The sequence below is a fragment of the Tyto alba genome, unplaced genomic scaffold, assembly GCF_018691265.1.
Source record: "Tyto alba isolate M040663 unplaced genomic scaffold, T.alba_DEE_v4.0 Super-Scaffold_2, whole genome shotgun sequence".
Classification (NCBI taxonomy): Eukaryota; Metazoa; Chordata; class Aves; order Strigiformes; family Tytonidae; genus Tyto; species Tyto alba.
In genome coordinates, this window is record NW_024881282.1 from 51,229,817 (window position 1) to 51,251,487 (window position 21,671).

General features: G+C 37.0%; 1 protein-coding gene across 5 annotated transcripts in view; it reads right to left on the reverse strand.

The window, feature by feature from the left end:
* Positions 1 to 306: 306 nt before the first annotated feature.
* FRS2 (fibroblast growth factor receptor substrate 2) overlaps positions 307 to 21,671 on the reverse strand; it is a 62,490-nt gene continuing 41,125 nt past the window's right edge. For 2 of the 5 annotated variants that reach the window (XM_032999861.2, XM_042792800.1), the window contains exons 2-7: positions 19,367 to 19,472; positions 16,723 to 16,814; positions 14,675 to 14,861; positions 11,275 to 11,433; positions 10,244 to 10,407; positions 307 to 7,860 (exon numbers count right to left, since the gene is read on the reverse strand). In XM_032999861.2, coding sequence (XP_032855752.1) covers positions 6,910 to 7,860; positions 10,244 to 10,407; positions 11,275 to 11,433; positions 14,675 to 14,861; positions 16,723 to 16,788 — 1,527 coding nt within the window. In that variant the 5' untranslated portion in view covers positions 16,789 to 16,814; positions 19,367 to 19,472 and the 3' untranslated portion in view covers positions 307 to 6,909. Of the gene's footprint in view, positions 7,861 to 10,243; positions 10,408 to 11,274; positions 11,434 to 12,135; positions 12,168 to 14,674; positions 14,862 to 15,234; positions 15,267 to 16,722; positions 16,815 to 19,366; positions 19,473 to 21,671 lie in introns of those variants that run through there. The other 3 variants (XR_004408119.2, XM_042792801.1, XM_032999862.2) reach the window with 3 other exon arrangements.

The following is a 21,671-nucleotide window of genomic DNA, read 5'->3' on the forward strand; positions in this document are numbered from 1 at the left end:
GCAGCAGCAGTACTACCACAACAAAAAAATTCTAAGTCTACTTACATAAGAAATATGTGACAGGACACTAGTAGAAATGAAACAAAAGCTTGGGAAAAAAACCCTTACAGACTCAAGTCATCCTGTTTGTTTTTTTTTTTTTTTTTTTTTAACCACTGAGTAATGAGTGGAATACAAGGTAGGGCGGAAAGGGAATAAGATAAGTACCTGAAGCAATGATTTAAAGAAAAGCAAAAAAGGTTTTCCTAATGAAATATAATACAATGTCACTAACACTGGGAAAATATTGAAGTAACCCACAGACTATTTTCAATGTAAAATCAATAGTTTATTGCCATGCTACAATTTTTATTTTTTTCCAAATGAGGTTGGCACTGTTAAAGGGGAAAAATGTTGTCATAATACATTTTTTAAAAATGCGCATTTGGTAAGCTTTCTCAATGACGACAGCTTAAAACAAGTGAAATTAAAATTTTTTTAAGATTACTGTGGAATGGCATAAAAATACACTCTTTCTGCATAGTATAATATCACTTTTTTCATAAAAGAAATATGGAATGTTTGTAAAAACAAATTCATTGAATAGGGCAAATTAATTGAAATTTTATAAAAAATTTGGCAATGGTACTCCCACTGTTTAGACTTTTTTATATAAAAGAAATAAAAATCTAGAAAGCTACCTTTATACAAAGTTGCTATATTTATGCCTTTAAGTAGGAAAAAACATTTTATAATGCAAATTAGGACATACAATAATCTTACAGTATCATACAATGTAATGACAAGAAAGGAACATACAACATAAGATTTTGGCCTTTGTAGAAATGTCTATTTCTGCATTTAATCAATGCATTTGTGGCACACTGGTGACTACTGTATTCTTACTACTACCAGTCAGTTTTCATGCTAGCGCGGTATTCAGCTGTACTGTAATGGCAGGTCTGCAGTTTAGTTAAAACAGACTGTTTTTCAGGAGACAAAAGGTGATGCTGCAATGAAGCGAGATGTGAAAAAGGCATCGTGCCTGCTTGTTGAGACATCAGTACTGTGGGACACCATACAACACTCTTCCCTTTCACATACCAGAGCATTTCTTATACATTCAGTTATTAAGTACCAAAGTCTTACAAGTGAGAACATCTGTGCTCGAGATTTGGCAAAATTTCAAGGAAAATACAAAGTTAGTACCAAATATATAATATATTATATATAAAATGTGGGTGTATGATATACACACATATTCTAATGCAAAAAAACTGCATTAATATGGAGTTAAATTTGCTGACATCCATTCCTAAATAACATAACCATTAAAAACAGGTGTAATCCTGATCTTTCACACACTTTAGAATCACTTCCTCTTTCACACATAATAGTTAAAGCAATATATATGCAAGTATGACTAAGAAATCAAAATTCACATAATAATCTGAACTCTGACCACAACAAATAGGATTTTTTTTTTCTCAGTACATGTAATTAAATATATTTATATTTTTACAGTATTTTTAGACCATTCCTGAAGAACTTGACCAACCAGGTCCTCAGGTGTAACAGAGCTATTACATCAGCAGAACTTGATCTTGTAGGAACACATCCAACGGCCCTTGAAGTCAACACAAATCATTCGTTTGGCTCCAAAGGATGCTGCATGAGGCCCAAACAAGTTCCGGAAGGATCGCCCTGCTAACGAGGAAGATTCCCTGATGACATCAAAGCTCCCACACCTCAGCCTTCCTTTCCTCCTGCCAAAGGGAAGGACTGGAGCAAAGGACATGCGGGCTCTGGGCTCGCTGGGCTGTTGGGAGGTGGCGCTGGGCACGACTGCGCAGCACACAGCCAGGGAGCGGCAAGGTGAGCGTCACGGCACCTTCTGTGCTAAGGCTTCTGGTGGAAAGTAGAGGAGCTGCTCTTCCACGCTCATCGCTTGGCAATTCGGTCACCACAGGCCTCAGATGTGAGCTGTGGCTGGGACCCGAGGCATTAAGTACTTTGCAGACACAGAGGAAGACGGTCCCCATTCTGAAGGGCTCAAGCCTATTTCTTAATCATATTTTTTACATAATCTCCTTTGTATGTACACATATTTGCTACATAAAATAGAATTACACCAAAGTAATGGATATAGCAGAAAACATTGTCACAATATATGTATATTACCACACTAAATAATTACTACAACTGCAAGAAAAATTTCAAAATGCCCTTTGTAATATATAAAAATATAGAAATGTCCAACACTTGTTTCATCAACTTTAAAGGTAACTTTATCTCTCATATTCTATCTGTACACCTACATATTTCCAAACAAAATACTGCGTTAATCTGGAGTAAACACCGTGTTAGGATAATATCTGACAGACTTAGTCACATACCTTACAGCACAGTATCACAAGAAATAACGTACACATGGTCAGAGTTACACTTGCTATTTTTTAATTATTAGTCACTTATCTTGTCCAAAAGAGGAAGTAATTCCTAAAGATTGTGAAAGAACCTTAACTCATGACTTCCTGTCTTTTTTTTGTATATGCTCTGTAAGAAGGACATCAGCAACCCTGACTCCATCTTAACGCAGTTTTTTGTGGTGGAATTTCATCTGGATTTTTTTTTTTTTTTGGAGTGTATATGAATTTAAAATAAAGATACCATAAATGAACATATGTTTATATTAAGTAAATACTGTCAAATATAAATGCCTGAATTGCTACCTCAAGGAAAAGATGGGAAAGATCTTATCACTAAATTCCAAAAACACCTAATTCTATCTATCAAACTGAATGACCAAACTTCTTTAGGGGAAACAGGAGAATTTCAGATTTAAGTCCACTATTAGTTCCTACTAAATCAGTTTCATCATATTTGCAGCCATTAAATAAATTAGTACAGTGCAGAAATGGAATTTCACCATTGATCCCACCTTACACAAAGAGAATACTGCTTTGAAATAGAGGTCTAAATCAGATACATCATTATATGCTCAAAGTAGTAACTGATATTAATCAGAACTTGCATTTTTACTTCACCGATGGTGAATAAAGATAATATGTTCTCTCCTGACTCTGTCTTACTGAGAAGTGGTTAAATATAAAACAAAAACAACGATAGCCAGATTTTGAGCCAATACACGCTGTTACAAAACCAGCAAAATCAACTGCTGGTCTGTCACTTGCAAAAGAGCAGCCCTGTTTTGACACTGGTTTGGACTTTGTACAGCTTACACCTTTCCATGGCCCTTTCACACCGAAGCCCTAGTCAGAGGTGTAAACATACACACACATATCCAAACATTGGAGAGGGGGCAGGGGACAAGGAGAGGAGTTAAGCAGTTTATGATACAAAATGTCTATCTGAACACTTAAGATTTCTATAAAAGTTCAGTAAACTTTAATAGGAACAGGAATAGTGCTTCAACGCACACCATTACATTCAACCCCTGTCATATGCAGAACGTACTTATCGGGGGAAACAAAAAATGTTCCAAGAGGTTAAGGTTTTCAGAATGGTCTTTTTTATATTGTTTTATAGAGTCACCAAGAAACACCACAAAATTAAAAAAATTGGTCCTCTGCTTGACATGAATTTGAGAAAAAAAAATATTTTCCTGATATAACCAATGAATTAAGTTCTCACTAACTGCATTTCTAGTACAATCTTTATTTTGTACTTTTGGTCGCTGTTTCATCTTTTTTATCAACTCATTTTCCTTGTTTAAAAGATACACTAATGTATGTCTTTCCCAAATCACTGCATTAAAGTAATACCTACAGTTAAAGGCCTTCCCTCGTCAAATGTGCTTGAAGGGTAGCAGCCAACTGCACATTACGGATGAAAAGTAGAACCGATGGAAATGCTGCCATTTTTGAAGAACCTAGTTTATGTAAACTTAAGATGTCCCAGTTACTAAAGAAAATGGTTACATATTTGTAGTTTCTCAGTCTATACACCTGTGGGCCCAAAATAAATATGATCTAAATACTGTGGGGAGATTTCAGCTAAAAACTGAACCCTAGACTAGACACTAAACTTAACATCACAGCCTTTAAAAGAGACTGAATTGAAAAAATATTTACCAAGTCTCAAAGGGTAAAGTGCATTGCAACTACATCTACTTCAAGGGGCAGAAAATAAGGAACGCTAAGGATGAGTAGCGCAGGTAACAGGGACTACCCAGTATGTTTGCAGCATACACAAAACAAAAAAGCATTATCCCACCTGTAAAATGTAAGAGGGTAAAAAAATAGACCTGGAAAATAAGTTGTTAGGCTTGCTAATTAATTAAGGCTACAGAAAGTGAAATTTCGGAATGTACTCAATTCTGGGGACCGGAGCTAAGAAAACACCCCCTATGAAGTATTGTGAAACTTGCAACAACATAAAAAAAACTACTGAGATCATCCCCTGTATCTAAGATTATTTAGGATAAATGCATAGGACAGTGCACCAGAACTAAGGAGGGATATGGTTGGTGGTTGTAATTTCAGCAGGTCACTTAGGATCTACCTGAAGCCTCTGTGTCCCTATTTATCTATTAAGAGTATTATTTCCCTGTATGTTTTAAGGGTCCAATTAATTAGTATTTCTGAAACACCCATACTACACAGATGAGGACCGAGTATTTCTAGGCAGCTAGCTAGATCAAACATATTTGCCTCAAAACACATGCTGAAGCACTAGTTAGGCTCACAGATTTAGCTGAGATAAAAATCTAAGAACAAGAATCACACCAGTATCGTTCACTCAGTAAGTATTTTGCAATACCTGGCAATTTCTCTTCAGTACATACTAAGACTGGTCCATAGCATAAGGTGAGGCAATGGCAAAGATGTGAAGGAGCACTAACACTGCAGACCTGTAAAATGTCTAGCTCTATGTAGTCATCACCTTCTTGAGTACCCGGGTCTTCTTACTAGTCAATGGGTCTATCACAACAGGATGCATAGGTTGACTGTGAAATCATTAATGAGTTTTTTTTAAATCTCATTTGAGTTCCTCATAATGGTCTCAATGACTCCCATCTTTTACTCCTGCAAATTATGTCCTTTGTGCATCTGTTTGTTCAGTACCATACAGTCTGTGAAGAATAATGAAAGTCAAGAGTGAAAAGGTTGCCTGATATCCCATAATGGTGTGTCAAGATTTCAGGTGCTACCACTACTGACTGAGGTAAGACCAAAGGAAAAAGTTAACAAAGGAACAGGAATACACTCCAATTTAAAAGACTGAGAATAACCGTAGTTTGTTTTTTATAAAACTTCAATTCAAATATTGCATGAAGACCCTTAATTCTTTTTCAGATCTCCAAATGGCTTTTCTTGCATGTTTTTCCTCACTCACAGTTCAAGGGTTATTTTACATCACACCAGTTCACACAAGTGTCAGTTCCTTTGCAATCACAGGCTCAAGAGTAATCTCTTCTGCTGCTAGTATCAAGGTGCACCTGCAATACTGCCAGAATTCTAAAGTTATTCAGAGTATTTAAAAAAAAAAACAAAAAAACCAAACACCAAAACTTCTGGTAAGGGTGCATCTGGCATATTCAACAAACAACATTCTACCTGGATGTACCTGTAACACTGAGCAGCCATCACTGTAACCAAGTTCACCAACTGCAAAAGGAAAAGAAGTATGCTTGTAGACAATACTACCTTCAGATAATTTACTACATATCTAAATTATACTATCAACTATGGATGCACATTGCTAGAATGTACAATTTTCTATAAAGAACTATCAAGTCCAGTACCCTGCCTCCCGTGTAACCTGTGTCTGATGCTTTATAGGAAGACAATAACTGCATAATAAACCTTTCCAGTTGTGCAATAATGCATGCTGCTGGAGAGCTGGGGTATTTCTGTCAGGCATAAAAAAGCAGAAGACTGGACAAAGACAACCATTTGACCTTCAAGAGTCTTTCTTTGTCAAACGCAGAGAGTAAGACAAACACATAAATGACCCGGAACAATAATTAAAGATATGTACAAAAATTTTGACTTTTAAAACAAGACATTATGGAACAGATAAAAAAGAAACACACAAATGCAAAGAAAGGAAGGCACACTGAACTAAGAAATTACAAGAGAGCCTTAATTCATACAGCCAACCTGTGAATTCCTTCACAAAAAAACCCCAAAACTCTAATGAGATTAAAATTCTGTCAGATTTCACAGAAAACTTGATACGCCACTCAGAGTTCTCTTCTAGCAGAAAGAGCTTAAGGCTGGGTTTAGATGTGTTTATAGATCTGATCAATCAACTTCAATGTGACCTCTCAAATATCACACAAGTTAAGAAAATTACTGGGAATCAGAAGCCTTCTTGCCCATGTGGTCTTTAGGAAAAAAAAAAAAAAAAAAAAAAAAACCAAAACAAAAAAACAACAAACCAACACATAGACAAAAAAGGTGTGGTGCTTATATCCCTTGAGATGAACCAATGTATCTTGTGTACGTCAAACTGAGTGAATTAATGCATATCATTCTGGAGGAACCACTTCAATGAGGAATGAACATAAAATAGGTATCTTGAAAGATTAGGTTTACCTGCTAATAATGCACATATCAAGAGGCTTTAAAAAGTGTATAAATGCCATTAACAAGTATAGGCACCAGACCAGAATATATATAAATTCGAAACTGGCATGTCACTCAGACTCTAATCAATTTAAAGAGGCACTGTGAAAGGTGGTGATGCTGCTATGCAGTAATTACTACTACTGTAGAATGAAATAGTGTTACCTAAATGAATACTTGCTCTACATTAATTCCCTTTAGTTAGACAAGTACATGAAGTATGCAGAAAAAGTTCTATTAGTCTATAAAAGGCGTTAGTGTTAAGAAATGCAAAGTACTTGCATCTTCAATTTTATAAACTTCACAAAAGGTGCAAATGATTTAATGCTTCCCAGGCTCACATAGGCAGGTCAGTACTGTTATGTCTAGTTTTCCTAGAAGTACCATCATCTCGGGGCAGTGCTTTTTGCAAGCTTGACATAGCAGCAGTTCTTTCAATGTCTATCACAGCATACAGCTCTGTGCGCCTGGTTGGAGTCTGCGGAAGTGGAGTGGTGGGGGTTTTTGGAGTCTGAGGGTTGTCGGAGTCACTACCACCTTCCAAGTCAACCTGTATATAGTTGAGCTGCCTGTGTTCTAAACTTGGACGCCTAATGTCAAAGTTAAAGACTGTTGGGGTACAGTCCCGACGTCGTGTAAATTCTACTTTATGAGCACTTGCTGGTACTGTTACATTCTCTGTATTGACATAATTATGCATTGGATCTAGGTTATTGTGGTAGCCATTCAGAGATGGGGTCTTTGGTCCTAAACTGTCATCTTCATCTCTACTCAGCTTGCGGGCTTCCCAAACAGGAGGCAAGGATGGCAAGTTCTCATAGTTCAACAGCGCAGTTCTCCTCTGAGCAGAGTTGTTAATGTTCTGGGTGTCTGAGGTACTGGTTGATGTCAAACGACCTCTCCTGACCCCTGAGGCACTAGGGACTGATAACCTATTTATATTTTCATACACCAATTTATTAGCAGATGGTGTTTCTCTACGTTCATCACTGTCGTACCCAGTGTCCCATTCAGTGTTGTTTGTGCTGCTGCCACTAACTTGGTCTCTCCCAAGTTGCTCCAGTTTCTCTCTTTCCATTAACTGCCTTTGAACAGGTGTTGGTCCTAAAACAAACTTGACTCCTTCAGGCTCCAGGAGAACCTGAGCATCTCTGTCATCAGTACACATCTGATCTTCTTTCACTTTAGTTGTTTCAGTGTTTGAAAGCTTTGATTCCAGTGGCACATGCACACTTGATCGATTTTTTCTTTCTTCTTGTACCCCAGTAGTGTTGACATAAGTGTGCACCTAAAAGAAAAAGAAAAAAAAGGAAATTCAAATGCTATTTGTGAGGGTTTTTTCCTCTCCAAATTTCTTTCCATCTTAACTCCCCACTTTTCTAATCAAAATACCTGAAAACCAAATCTCGTGATAGCAGCTGTTTAAGAGCAAAAGTCATCTCTCACATTTTGCTCAACTATACTCAGTATTTACCCCTAAAATTTTGTTCCTGGTTTTGTTAATGTTACTCTAACAAAAAAACCCCAGAATTTACATCCTACATTAATAATTATTTTGATTTGATGTTTTATTTCAGTTGTGCTCTGGTTACAGCTTTTCCAGTTCTATTTCAGCTCTGCTCAGGTCAGGACAACCTTGGGCTGCTCCAACTTAACTGGTTAGTCCACTTGGACAAATCAGTGAAGCAGAGCTCTGCTTTGTTGTCCCTTACCATGATAGTGACCAACAGCTCAACAGTTGCTTTGTCTAAATTTCTCTTTGTAATTTCCACACTGCAAAGGAAATTTATGATCCATTAACGACAAAAAAAACCCAAACAACCACAATGAACCAACACCAAAAAAACAGGCCCCAAACCAACAACACATCAACAAAAAAAAACAAGCAACCTCTCGCCTTGTGTACTGCTCAAGCAGTAAGAAGTTGGCTCTATTTGAGTAACAGTCCATTTTTCCTTCAAGAGCCAACAGCCTCCTAATACCAGAAACTGAAGTAGAAAAATACACAAATTCCATATGAACTGTGGCACTCAGAATTAAAAAGGAGGAGAAGTTGGCACTAGATGCCACTAAGACAGACAGGAATACACCACTAGGCTATTCTCCAAAGTTAACCCTCCAAGCTCCCACAGTGGAACAACACAAGGCTGAAGGGGACTCGAGTAATTAATTCCTTCTCTAAATTTCAACTCTGTATCTTGATAAGTACTACTTTTGCTGTATGGGTTACAGCAGCACTCATCTAGCCTTCCTAATTTATCTGTCAAGCTCCTACACTAATTCTTTAAACTCATTTACTCTTCAGTAACTCCAACAATAACACTTGGACTCCTCTGTGGGAGCTCCTAACAAATCGTTTCCCACAAGACAGTTCACTGCACTTTGCTCTGGTTACTTTCTCTGGTTTCCAACACTTTCTCGTCACATATGAGAGTCTTCCTAAACCATGTGACATTTTATTCAACTTGACTAACATTTTCATCAGCAACCTGAACAATGAGGTAGAACACACCCTCAGAAAGTTTTCAGTCTATCCCAGATTGGTAGAGTTTCCACTGAGAGGGATCTCAGCAGCCTGGAGAACTGACCTCATAGAAACCTCAGGAAGTTCAGCAACAGCAAATGCAAAGTCCAGTGCCTGGTACGGAACAACACCAACAGTACAGGCTAGGCAACAAATGACTTGAAAACAGCCTTGCGGAAAAGCACCAAGGAGTCTGGGTGGATGCTAAGTTAAGTGAGTCAACAGCATGCCCTTGCGGCAATGAAAACCAAGTGCACACTGGTTTGTGTTAGCAAATAAACAGCCAGTAGGTTAAGGAAAGTGATTATTACTGTCCATTCAACACTTGTGAGACTGAATCTGAGCTCCCGAGTACAAGACAGACATCACCATACTGGAGCAAGTCCAGTGGCAGGCCATGATTAGAGCAGCTAGAGCATGTGACATACAAGGAGAAGCTGAGTGCACCATCCTTGTTCAGTCTTAAAAGAAGGCCAGGACACCACCGGACTGTTTTCAACTACCTAATAGATAAAGACAGAGCCAGACCCTTTTTGCAGATGTTCAGCAAAAGGCTAAAGGGCAATGGACACCAGCTGTAACAGGAAAAAATCCGATTACAAGTTAGGGAGAAATGTTTTCACAACAAAGGTAGCAAAACACTGGAACACATGGTTCAGAGACACTGTGGAATCCTTGTTTGGAGTATTTAAAGCATTACTGGACAAGGCTCTGTGCAGCCACCTCTAACTTTAAAATCTGAACTAGAAGACTCTAGAGATCTCTTCTAACCTAAATTATTCCATGACTCCTATTCGCCAAATGGAAGACTTACATGCAAACAAGCTTTTTGACAAGGATCTTTCATTATAAAGTACATTTTAATTACTGAAACTTTTGAAAAGATTATATGGAAATACATACTTTCTATATCTCTATTTGCATGTAAGTATGAAGAGCAACTTAAAACAGTTCCTTTCCCTCAGCAAGCTATCCTACAAATTGTCATTTTAAAAAGTCATAGCAGACACTTTTCTAAGGTAGTTAACACATGGTAGAAATATGTTACACCTGATACTGAAAAATATAAAAAAAAGCCTACAGAACAAGCATTAGAAAAATCTGAACTAGGTAGAACCTAAGTTATATGAGGGGGAAAAATACCCACTTGTTCCTCTGCTACAAGTAAAGGATGTGTTGATTCTTCACCGACAGAGGGGAGGCGTGCACTTCCGACAGAAGGATGTCTGCTGGAAGGATGTGATGAAGCATCTCCAAAAGATGGATATCTGGGATACCCGTTAGGTAGACTTTGTGCATTGAACCCAGGAGCTGATTCAATTAGAAAGCAAGCAAAACCATATTAAAATAGAACATTTTACTGTATATGACTAAGATGCTTTATATCTTAAATTTTCAAAAGAGAAATTAAAATAGTAAAACAAGACTGAATTTTGCTGGGGGGAAGGAAAGGGAAAGCAAATTGCAGAGTATAGCATCCATGTATTCACTGGGAAACATGTCTGAAGCAACCACTGAAATCTATGTGTATTACAGACTGCAGTCCTCCCAGTAAATTCGCCATCCAACTTCTCATTTTACCATTGCTAAGAAGCAGGGACTTATTTACTTAAGCTTCCATTTCTCTGAAATCATCAATAACCTGGAATTCTTCATTTCAAATATCAAGCCATCTGCCTGAGATTACCTAAAATCTTCCAGTATTTTTGAAAAGACTTCACTCTACTCATCCATCTACTCACAGCAAAAGAAAGATTTCAAATCCACTGTAGATGTGGTATTACCATTACTTTTTTTTGCCTAATAAAAGGGTTGGAACACTGCCCAACATTAACATACTCCAGAAATGCTACAAGTAAAATATGGTGCTATATTATAAAGCAGTTCAATAGGTACATTCATAATTCAGTGAAGCGGCGTTCTTATGCAACAACTAAGTACCCAAAACTTATTTCTTAAAGCTGAATAATTTGATTATGGCAGTTTTAGCTCTCAGGATTCTTGAAAGAGAACCCTCAGCAAGTACCTCAAGAGAACACATTACTGGTAATTAGCCTCTTAGCTTTAAATTAGTTTTCTTTTTAATTACTTAAAAGATTTAATGCAAATGAAATGCTATTTTCAGCTAAGTACCACCTTACATTCAGGTATGTCATCTGAGAGTATAACCATACTTACTGGTAGGTGTTCGAGGGGTTCTTGGAGCTTCCAACTCAGTTTGATGATTATTCCTTTCTACTACTGGTTCTTCTACTACATTTATGCTATTATTCTGCATTATCTCTTGCAACATATTAAATAGCTCTTCTGCACGGGCACATTTAAAGGCAAAGATTCCTATAAATACACAAGAAAAAAATCAAAATCCTTTAACATAAGAAACATGCCTTACCATGTATATACTTTCAAAAAAAAATAGAACTGGAATCCATGTAATGAATGCCTGTTAAAGAAGCAAAAACGTTAAGAAATTTTTATTGCACCAAAACACACAAAATTACTGTGAGAACCTTTAAACTGTTTATCTAATAGAAGAATGAGATTCCCATGCACCAAAAGTTAATTTAAAACAAAAAACTGATTCAGTTAAGAGCAAAACTAAGTTCTGAGTGCTAAATGAGGGGCAAAAAAAAAAAACAAAAAACAAACCACCAACCCAAACCAGAAAACAGGGCAAGATTTTTTCTTTTTTTAAAACTTTTAAAAAGAATACCTGTTAAATAAATAAATTTTTAAAAACACTAAATGCAACTACTGCAGTGCTACAAGGTAATATTTTTAAAACCAGATTTCCATTCAATTGCCATAAAAATAAGATACCTGCACAACAGGAAAGAAGGGTTTAAACACTGGGTAATGTTTGGTTTCTTTAAGAAAATTAAAAAGCTAATAAGACAAACTGTGTGAAACGGACAGTAACAAACCAATTGCTTTAGGATAAAAGATAGACACAGAATACAAAGTTAGCAGCAATACCATGTATTTTGAGTGTGTATTGTGCCACTTTGCCTTTAAACAGCAGGGAGCGCCCCAACTTACCCTCACCAGCAAAGTCGCAGCTTTGGATTATTCTTCCATTGAAAGCATGAAGTTAAAGTTGACATGCTTGTTAAACGTGGGTGCAGGTGCTCATTTTTTAAAGTGAGTATTACAATCTTAAAACACTCTTTACTAAAAGCTACCTACTGATATAGCTAGTTCTCTATGTGCAATTATGTTAATATGCTGGCAATCACTATCATCATATATTTATTTAAGGACGCAGAACTCTGACAGATTGGAACTAACACCAATGCTCCACATGGCAGAAGTTCACAAAACCCCAGCTGTGAATATACCAAATGGACTACAAGGAATGACACTCAACAATTAATATTCAGCTGGTGCAGTGAATAAACTTCATGCTTGCAACACAGCAGCTGTAGAGCTGCTTCTACTGCCTTTCTCCAACCCATGACGCAGCTCATGTACAATAGTCCATGTTTAATCTTTTGTGTTATTTCTGAAAATTCACACCAGACACTTAAATCTTAATGTACAAAAAATAAAATGGAAAAAAAAAATCTAGGTTCACAAGCTTTAAAAAGTTCCCAGTGTGTTTCTGAGAAATTGAACTGCCTCTACTCCTTTGTTTAAAAAATACGCTTCCAAATTGCTGATTCCTTAAAATATGAGGTGAACCAAAGTGGCACAGATACTGCAAGCAAAAACAACTTGATGAAGCCTTAGTTTTTATTAAATGCATTCACATTAAACACATCTGTCACTTACACAATATGGTGACACACCAGCTCCTCCAAATTTTCTATCCTGAATTATCTGCTAGCTCTGCTCCCAGAACATGTCTTCAAGGTTTTTAATACCTAGCACAAACTCAACATTTTGACTTCAGTGCATTCTGACAACTTATCAATATAATTTGAAATTAAATTGAAAACACAAACAAAAATATTGACTAGTGTAATTAGTAAAAGTTGCTGGGCAGTATTCAGAGTATTCTCAAATGAAAAACTTCTCCGTCATCTCACCAAGTGAAGAAGTTTTGCAACTGTGCCCACAAAACCCAGTGTAGGTCTCAGGAACAATGCTCCATTGCAAAAAGGCAGCAGAGAGAACATTTTCTGCCAAACTTCTTTTTTCTCAATATTCACAGTATTTTAATATTACGTAAGGAAGGCAAGAAACAAAAGAGGGAGGAAAGGGTTGCTGCTTACACAGCCTGCTTAATGTTCTTTATTAAAAAAAAAAAAAAAAAGAGAGAGAAAAAAGAAATTAGGAGGGAAACAGAGAAGTCAATTAGACTCTGTGGAAAATTTTGCAGACTTTCTAATAGGCCATGGAAAAGAACCTCCAAAACAGTATTTTCAATTGAATTTTATTAGTATCTATTTTACATGTTTAGAAGCAGCAGTAAATTAATCCAGCAAAATCAATTAAAGTGATTTTCTTCAAAACAACATTTATTACTTTCTTCTTAAAAGTCTGAAGATGTGTTTAGTATGGAGTATACTGTAACATTTGAAAACATCTCCATTTCTCATTAGGAAATGAACTGAGAATGCCTTCTAAACTCTTATCAGAAGGATCTATTTGTCCAAGCAGAGGTAATGGCAATGAAGATTGATCAGCTTTGTTTATGACAAGTTCTTTTATCTTCCAGACTTTTTATGGTGAAATTTAAAAAAAATAATAATAAATCTGCAATTGCTAAATAGCATTATTGATAAAATCACTAGTAAATGCTAAAAATCAGTAAGAAAATAAAAATGCAGCTTAATTTCACAAAGTATGAATACATAAGAATTCCAACTACACGCAGCTACATCCCAGTAGGAAGATGCAAAGTGAGGCTGAGACCTCAACCAAAACAGCTATTTCCTCAGGGACCGCTGCAGTGAAGAGAGAGAAAAGCCTAGATCTTCTCACTGGGAGCCAAACTTGGCCATGGCAGGCATGACCAGGGAACGGAAAGGTAACCATCCTTTTCCAATTAAAGCGGGACGGAAAATAACTGAGCATAGCTGGAGTTTACACACCCCATATGAAAATGTGTCAAAATTCGAGAACACTGTCACTGATATAAATGAAAGTGGTATTTGTTTTATGAAGAGAAGGAAACACAAATGTGTTACTGAAGACAATAATAGGGTAGGGATATCCAGTTCATACCAATGCTTTGATCTTTTAAAATCTAAAAATAAAGAATTCTTTGAATTCTGAGGAGATTCCTCCACAGTTTCAGGTTTCACTGCCCCTCCCTGAAAGTCAAGTCAACCTCTGAGGTAGGAGAGTTTCTCTGTCAAAACCACCTAAGTTGACCAAAAGTATCCACACAAGCATGAAGTGCTCCAGACCTACAATGCCAAAAACTATGTGCAACTCAAACCCTAATTTTACCTTAAGACCATTCCTCGTAAAGTAACTTTTTTTTTTCCAGAAACCAGACTCACATATAAAACTATAGCCTTTATAACCCTTGCCAAAGGACAGGCAAATTATACTTCTTTTAAACAAAATTGTCTTCCAACATCAAATAAATTTCAAAAAAGAGCTTTATATACAAAAAAAAGCCACATACCTTGTCCAGTTTGACACCTTCGGCCACTTTCAAAAGAGAAAAGATTTGAGTCATAGCCATAGCGACGGAGACAGAGGTAGTGCCATTTTACAGAGTCCCTTTTACGGGTGTACAAAATTAGTTCTGTATCTGTAAGTTCCATTATGCCAGAACCCAGTTCATTACCATCATCATCCACATTAATAACCTATAAAAAGGAAGTTACATAGCATTAGGTAAGTACTCTTTTGAGCACCAATGCCACTACTAATAATGTTTCATTGATGCGCTCTCATCTGCTCTGTCATATTAGTTATTCCTGAGGTAAAATTAAAAAAAAAAAAAAAAAAACAAAACAAACAAACCAACAACAAAACCCAGGACCTTATCAAACCAGTTCATTTGCTCTCCCAATACAGAATTAAAATAATACATATTTAAGAGCAACATGAGTGAGATTGAGTCACATTATTGTAAAGTCTGAGGGGAAATTTAAAATAGAAGAGATTCCTAAGTTAAGTATTTTTTTTTAAACTGGATTTATGTACATATTCTAGTATTTCCACACAGATAAGGCATACCTCAGATAACGGAATCTTTCAGAGCCCCGTTTCTAAAAAAAAAATATTTGCTTTGTCATATAACCCCAACTTACAGTTGGGAAAAGGAATGAAAAAGGGGAAGGGGCTCCAAGATAAAGCTTTCTTCACATACCTGTATAGCCTTGCACTGTGCTGAATCACCAGACTGGTTTAGATTTTTTTTTTTTTCCTGCCTTTTTAAAGTCAACAAATAATTCAAATACCCTATGGTTATCCTGCATGAAAACGTGTATAAAGCTTCAACTCTTATTCTTTCTGCTTTTAAACCAGTTTGAGGTCATCTGCATACCTTACAGAATGCAGACAATGTGTATTTTCTTCCACATGCATTTTATCTCACAATGCTGCTTCTAGTGGGACTTTTTCTTACTCAATAAAAAGGCTACCAAAAAAATCTTCCTCATGGTATCAATTCATGTTACTCCTTAAAGAGACATTTTCAACTTGAAAACGAGTCAACTGAAAAGAATTAGGAATAGTTTCATCTGCTACTGAGACTTATGCCAACTGTCTTAATTTTGCAAATTACACTCTTTCATCTTCTCCCCCTTGCTGCTAAATCAGCAACCCACACAAACAATGGAGAAATTCTACGAGGAGAAAAATAGGAACTAGTTATACAAAGTGATGTCAAATGCATACAAAGCAAGAAAACAGAAAAACATTTTATCCTTCAGCTTTTTGTACTGATAATATTAAACATGTCCAGAAATTCCCATGGCTTTAAAGCTCATTTCAGTATAGCCCTAAGGCAACACATGAATCATTTTTCAGTATGGAAGCATTACATACCTTTGCCAACTCACAGAGACAGTTTGGAGCACAGAAGCAAACCTGACTTGTGTGACTATGCAAAGGTATGTTTACTTAAAGTCACTGACTTCAGCAGCTCCGTGCTAAGCATGTTAAGCACATGAACAAGTGTTCACAAGCTTATAAATTCCAGGGATAAGGGGCAGAAGCACATTTATAAATAAAATTTCTTCAAGTGAAGGACAGAAGTTCTCAAAACACTACAATCAGTACTGATCTTCAAAGAAAATCAGCAGTTCTAAAATTTTCCATTGCTGACCCCACATCCAGGTTCATAACCACACTTCTCCAATAGCTCTTCCCTCATGCTTATGACTCCCTTCCTAGCTTCTATAACCTCCCAGAGGCAACAACGCTTACTTGGGCCTAACAACTGAAATGGAGATGAATCAAAAGCACAGGGCTGCTTCTCCTTTCTGAAGATCAAAACTATCATAAAAAAGCATATTCTGTCTAGAGAATTCCCACCACTGCTAGTAAGAAAGGATTTCTCAAAGGGGCAAGGGAAACCTGTAGCCACAGACACCTGTAAATCTGCAATGTTTTAGCCATTCAGTAATTGTCACTCTATTTTCATTTAAGTTTTTTCCATCACAGACCTACTCTGCAAGAAAGCAACAAAATAATTCACAGCATACCACATCAGTTGCTTACCTTAAACTTGTTTCGATGGTTATCTGGGACAGTTTCTTTATCTGGACAGCTACAACAGCTACCCATGACTTCTTTAGAAGACCATGTGATCTCTAAAGAGGGAAACAAAAAAAAACAAAATGATCATTTAGTTGAAGAAAAATAGAGTATCATCAACAAAACAACGCAACACAAATTGCTCTCTGAAATTACAATTATTCATGATGAATTTTGCAGTCACTAGTAATAGGAAAAAAAAAAATCAAGATAAGTATTACAAGTATTTTTAAATAGTTAAGTTAGATCTGGCATTAAAGAGTGGCAACACCGAGCTGTTAAAGTCCTACCAGTATTTCAACTTGAGGTTACTACCAAACAGATGCATTTGATTTGTCACCTTAATTCCCATGGTAGCAGCTTGGGGGAAAACAAAACCCAATGACTTACTGGGTGCAATTCTGGTCTCCTAAACCAGGGCCTTTACACAAGGCAACTACGTGGATTCCAGCTCCGTCTGTATGAGTGCTCCCCAGCTTAGACTGCCCAGCGCAGCCCTAGTGATGCCTGTACAAGCCCTGGGCTGTAGGAGGTTACCAGGCAGAGGCAACACAAAGAGCCCACATGGCCATCCTGAAAGGCTGCCCTGGCTTCAGCAGCTCCAGGGCTGGCTTGTGATGGAGGGTGGAGGCATTCCAGGCCTGGAGGCAGCCCTGTGCTGGCAGCCATGCAGTGAGGCTCTGTGCTTCCACTGTTAAATATTTCTCATATAGCAATATACATAAAACTATGTGATCGAAGTCAAATGAAGGAAATAAAACTCACATTCAACACAAATAATTTAAAACTTGGGTTGGTTGCTTTTTGTTTGTTTTGTTTTGTTTTTAATTTCTAAGTTCCATTTGGATTGTCTACTTCATTTGCTATAAAACAGTAAAATATCAAACTAACCCACAACAGCATGGCTAAATTAAGGAAGCAAACAAAAAAAAATATTGGGTACTTTTAATGTTTTCATTTAAATATTTTTGTATGTATGGTAAAACTTTCATAAAAGAATATGATAAAATGTTCATAGAACCAAGTCTCACAACTTGCTGCTTCTCCCTCTACCACCTTGCAGAGGGTGATAAGTCTTGTATTTCTTAAATACAAGAAAGTCAGACAAATGAAAACTTAACCCATTTACATCATCTTTATACTGGATAAGAACTAAAATTTTCACTACACAAATGAAAAGTGGGGCAAAATCTTGGAAGAGAGATAGTAAGCCAACAAGAGATATGACATTAGGAGTCAAGAAGAAGGAAAATGGAACTGCCCGATTATTTTTTTTCCCCCTTTAGCCAGGTAAATTATCTGATGTCACCTTAAGAAAACTGGGACTTGCTTTCTAGACAGGCATTATATTAGCATGCAGAAGTGGTATCCAAGTAGCACTTTAGTCTGCTGAGAAGATGCAAGCAATACAATGAAGAACAGCTAACTCTTCCCCTCATCTTGATCAGAAAACCCACTCAAAATAAATACTGCTACCCTAGAGATTATATAAATTTGCCACCAAATCCCTGCAGAGATGAAATGGAGAACTTAACAGAAAGGGTAATAACATGGCTTGGATGAATCCAGTAAGAGAGAGGCAGTGTGCCAGACGTAGTCAAAATCACAGATTCTCTAATGTCATATCTGGCCATAACATGAAAACAGGCATTAATTTGACAGACCTTTTTTCCCAACTCAACAAGAAACTGGGGGGTTGACTGTTTGCTTCTACTGTTGCAGAGGCAAGCTATGCTACACACAACTGTTTTTTTGCACAGTGAGGACAGTTATTATTTTATTAATCAGTCCAATCACTCAATTACAGAGTACTGTTAATAGTCTTTACACATACATCCCATTGCTATTTTAACTATTCCATTTTTTTTGCCTATGATTTCTGCCTGGTTTGTTTAGAAAGGGAGATACAGGTAATAACACCTTTTACGAATTTCCTAGCCTGGCACCCCACAATGCTTCACTACAGAAATGTTCAGGTGTTGGTCCTGTTAGCCTACTGATATTACTCTATTTATTCTGAAAATTCACTGCTAAAAAGAGCAACAGGTGACAATAGCTGCAGTGCAGATTAACAATGAATATATAAATTCGCAGAAAAGGTTTTCAAGCTCTGGTCCATACAGCAGTCATAGTTCCAGATCCTTCTAGCAGCCTTCAGGCACAGATGCTTGCACTTAATAAAGCCCAGTCCTAGACCTCTCCAAACATTCTGACAAAGTAGAAACAGAACTAGATTGCAGCATGCTGTTATAGTACCATGACTTTCTTTGCATTCAGCATAAAATAACTGATCAAATCTGTTGGAGGCAGATGCCTGCAAAGTTAAACAAAAAAACCCCTTAACTGCCAAGTAATTTGGGAAAAATACTAGTTGCAAGCAGAAAACTGTAGTATATGAAGATGTATAAAGTATAGCCACTGTATCTCAAGAGTGACAGAGTATGTAATCAGTAATCATACAAGCTTGTTATTTTGTCTCCAATATATTCTAATATTAATACTTCAGAAAACCAAGAACTGCAATGTTGCTTCAAAGGAGAGATGTGAATCAAGGCTATGAGGAAGAAATGAAAAAGCTAGGGAACTGGTAGAATTAAAAATCACTCACCTAGATTTGGCCATTAATATTCCCAGCCTCTGCTGCAGCATCAGGGCTTCTGTCATACTCAAAGCGTCATGCTGTCTTGTCACAGAACTAATCATTTGACCTAGAACTAGAAGAGTACACAAAAAAAAGAAAAATTACATTTTTAAGATGCCAGTTAGTAAACTAAGAAAAGTACACACAATTATTATTTTTTTTAATATATGTTGGCAGTGTTATGTCAAGTGAGGTATTCATGGTTAGGATGCGCCTTGAGTGGAGTTTTATACAAGAGACTGGATCTGTTAGAGCTTCCCCAGTATTTCAGTGCCTAGGTGGGTCTTGAAAAAAAATAATCTGGTACCCTTTCTGCAGTGTAGCCTGTCACACAGGGGACTCCACTCATTCTCCACTCACTACATACCCAATTTAGTGTGTGGAAATGACAGATGAGAAGCTCCCATTATTCTTACCACATGTCAAACTAAACCAGAGCAGACAAACAGAAGAACACATACAACTTAGTCTGCTTAACTCCCTCTTGCTTATCCTGCTGAACATATACAAATGCTGACTTGTATGGTTAACACATCACCCTTTCTCTGCTTCCCTCGTGATTCCTGCTCCATGCCACTATCCATAAATTGCTTGCTTTCACTTCCCCCACACCCCAAGATAACTTTCATACTAGCTACCCACTCACATTTAACACCGAAAACTCAACTGCTGCTTCCATCAAGCTAACAGCTGGCAACCTCCGTTCTGTTTTGTAAAATTGACAAACAAGCACTTGATGTTTGCTTTAATGCTGCTTCTTAAACTTGAGAGAAGGGCTAAATTCTCAGAAAAAATACTTTATTATTATCAGCAGCCTTTCCAGGATGTCTATGCAAGCTTGTTTGAGACTACTGCAACTCAGCTTATTAATACTGCCGCAATTCTTTGTATTCATCTGCTATCTCCTGCCTTGCACCTAGATTAAAAGCATTTTGGGAACCCAAAGCACTCTTTTTTGCATTGTATCAAGTGTAATGTAGTCCCAAACTCATCCCACACCCTAGCCATCATGGTAACAGTTGCAGCACACTCCTACTGCAGAGGGATTGTGCAAGAGACCGGCAGAAATTCAATACTGGTAATTACAAAATAATGCACCTAGCAAAGGAGCTCCATCTGTTAGGAGAGATCAGTCATGTAGTCACATAGTTCAATGAAAACACTAGCTCAGTAGCTATCATAAAGCAAATGAAACATTTTTTCAGAAATAGCTAAAAGAGCCAAACCAAAAAGACAATTATATTGTATGAATCCACAGTGCACCCACAGCTCTAGTAATGTATGCAATTGTGCATCCCCCTGTCAAAAAGGACAGAGTAAAACCAGAAATATGCTACTTGGACTGCTCAGCCTGGAAAAAGTGACCACACAGAACAGAAAAGATGAGTACAGAATTATAGGAGACGTGGAGAAGACAAATAAAGCACAACTATTTTCCAAATGCAAGCATTAGGGAACAGCGGTTGACATTCAGGGGCAGGTTAAAAAACAAACAAACTACACAAAAGTACTTTTTGCACATAGTATGTAGTTAAACTTTGTGATTCACAACATCTTGTGGGAATGAGTTGTAAAATTTTAAAGATTCAGAAAATAACTGGACAAATGCAAACTCTATGAAGAGGTTTCAAACTCAAGGATGTCACATCTGCTCAAAAAGTCTGTAAGCTGCAGATATTTAGAAGGGTCTTAGGGAATGATCATAAAATGCTCCTTCTTATTATTCCCTTCCATGTATATTTACTATTGGCTGTTAGAATTTACTGTTTACTGTCAGAAACAGGATACTGGACAAACCAATACTTCAAGTCTGACCCAATAAAACCATTCTAGTTAACATAAAAGGATGATGTGTACTTAGGATAAATTTTTGAGTGCACTTTCATAAGACAGTAAAAAAAATATAATTAACTGTATTTAACTTGAACTAAACCCTAGATTTCACAAAGATACCGAAGGATAAACTCATTGAACCGCTTGACAGATATGCGTATGTGCATACACATACTAAACATGAAGTTTCTCTGCTGCACGTAAGTGGCATTTAATATCAGGAACTTGAAGCAAGTCACATAACCTTCCTATAATTTATCTGCCCTTTAGCCATAAGATTTCTTGATCTTGGACAAAATTGTACTCAGTTGTATTCAAGATCTATTCCTCTGCAACATGCACAGGCTCTGGTCCTGTGATGGCCCTACCCAATCTAGCTACTATTACGTAACTGTGTTTGTTCATTGTATTAGATTTTTGTTGGTTTAGCACGCCAAAC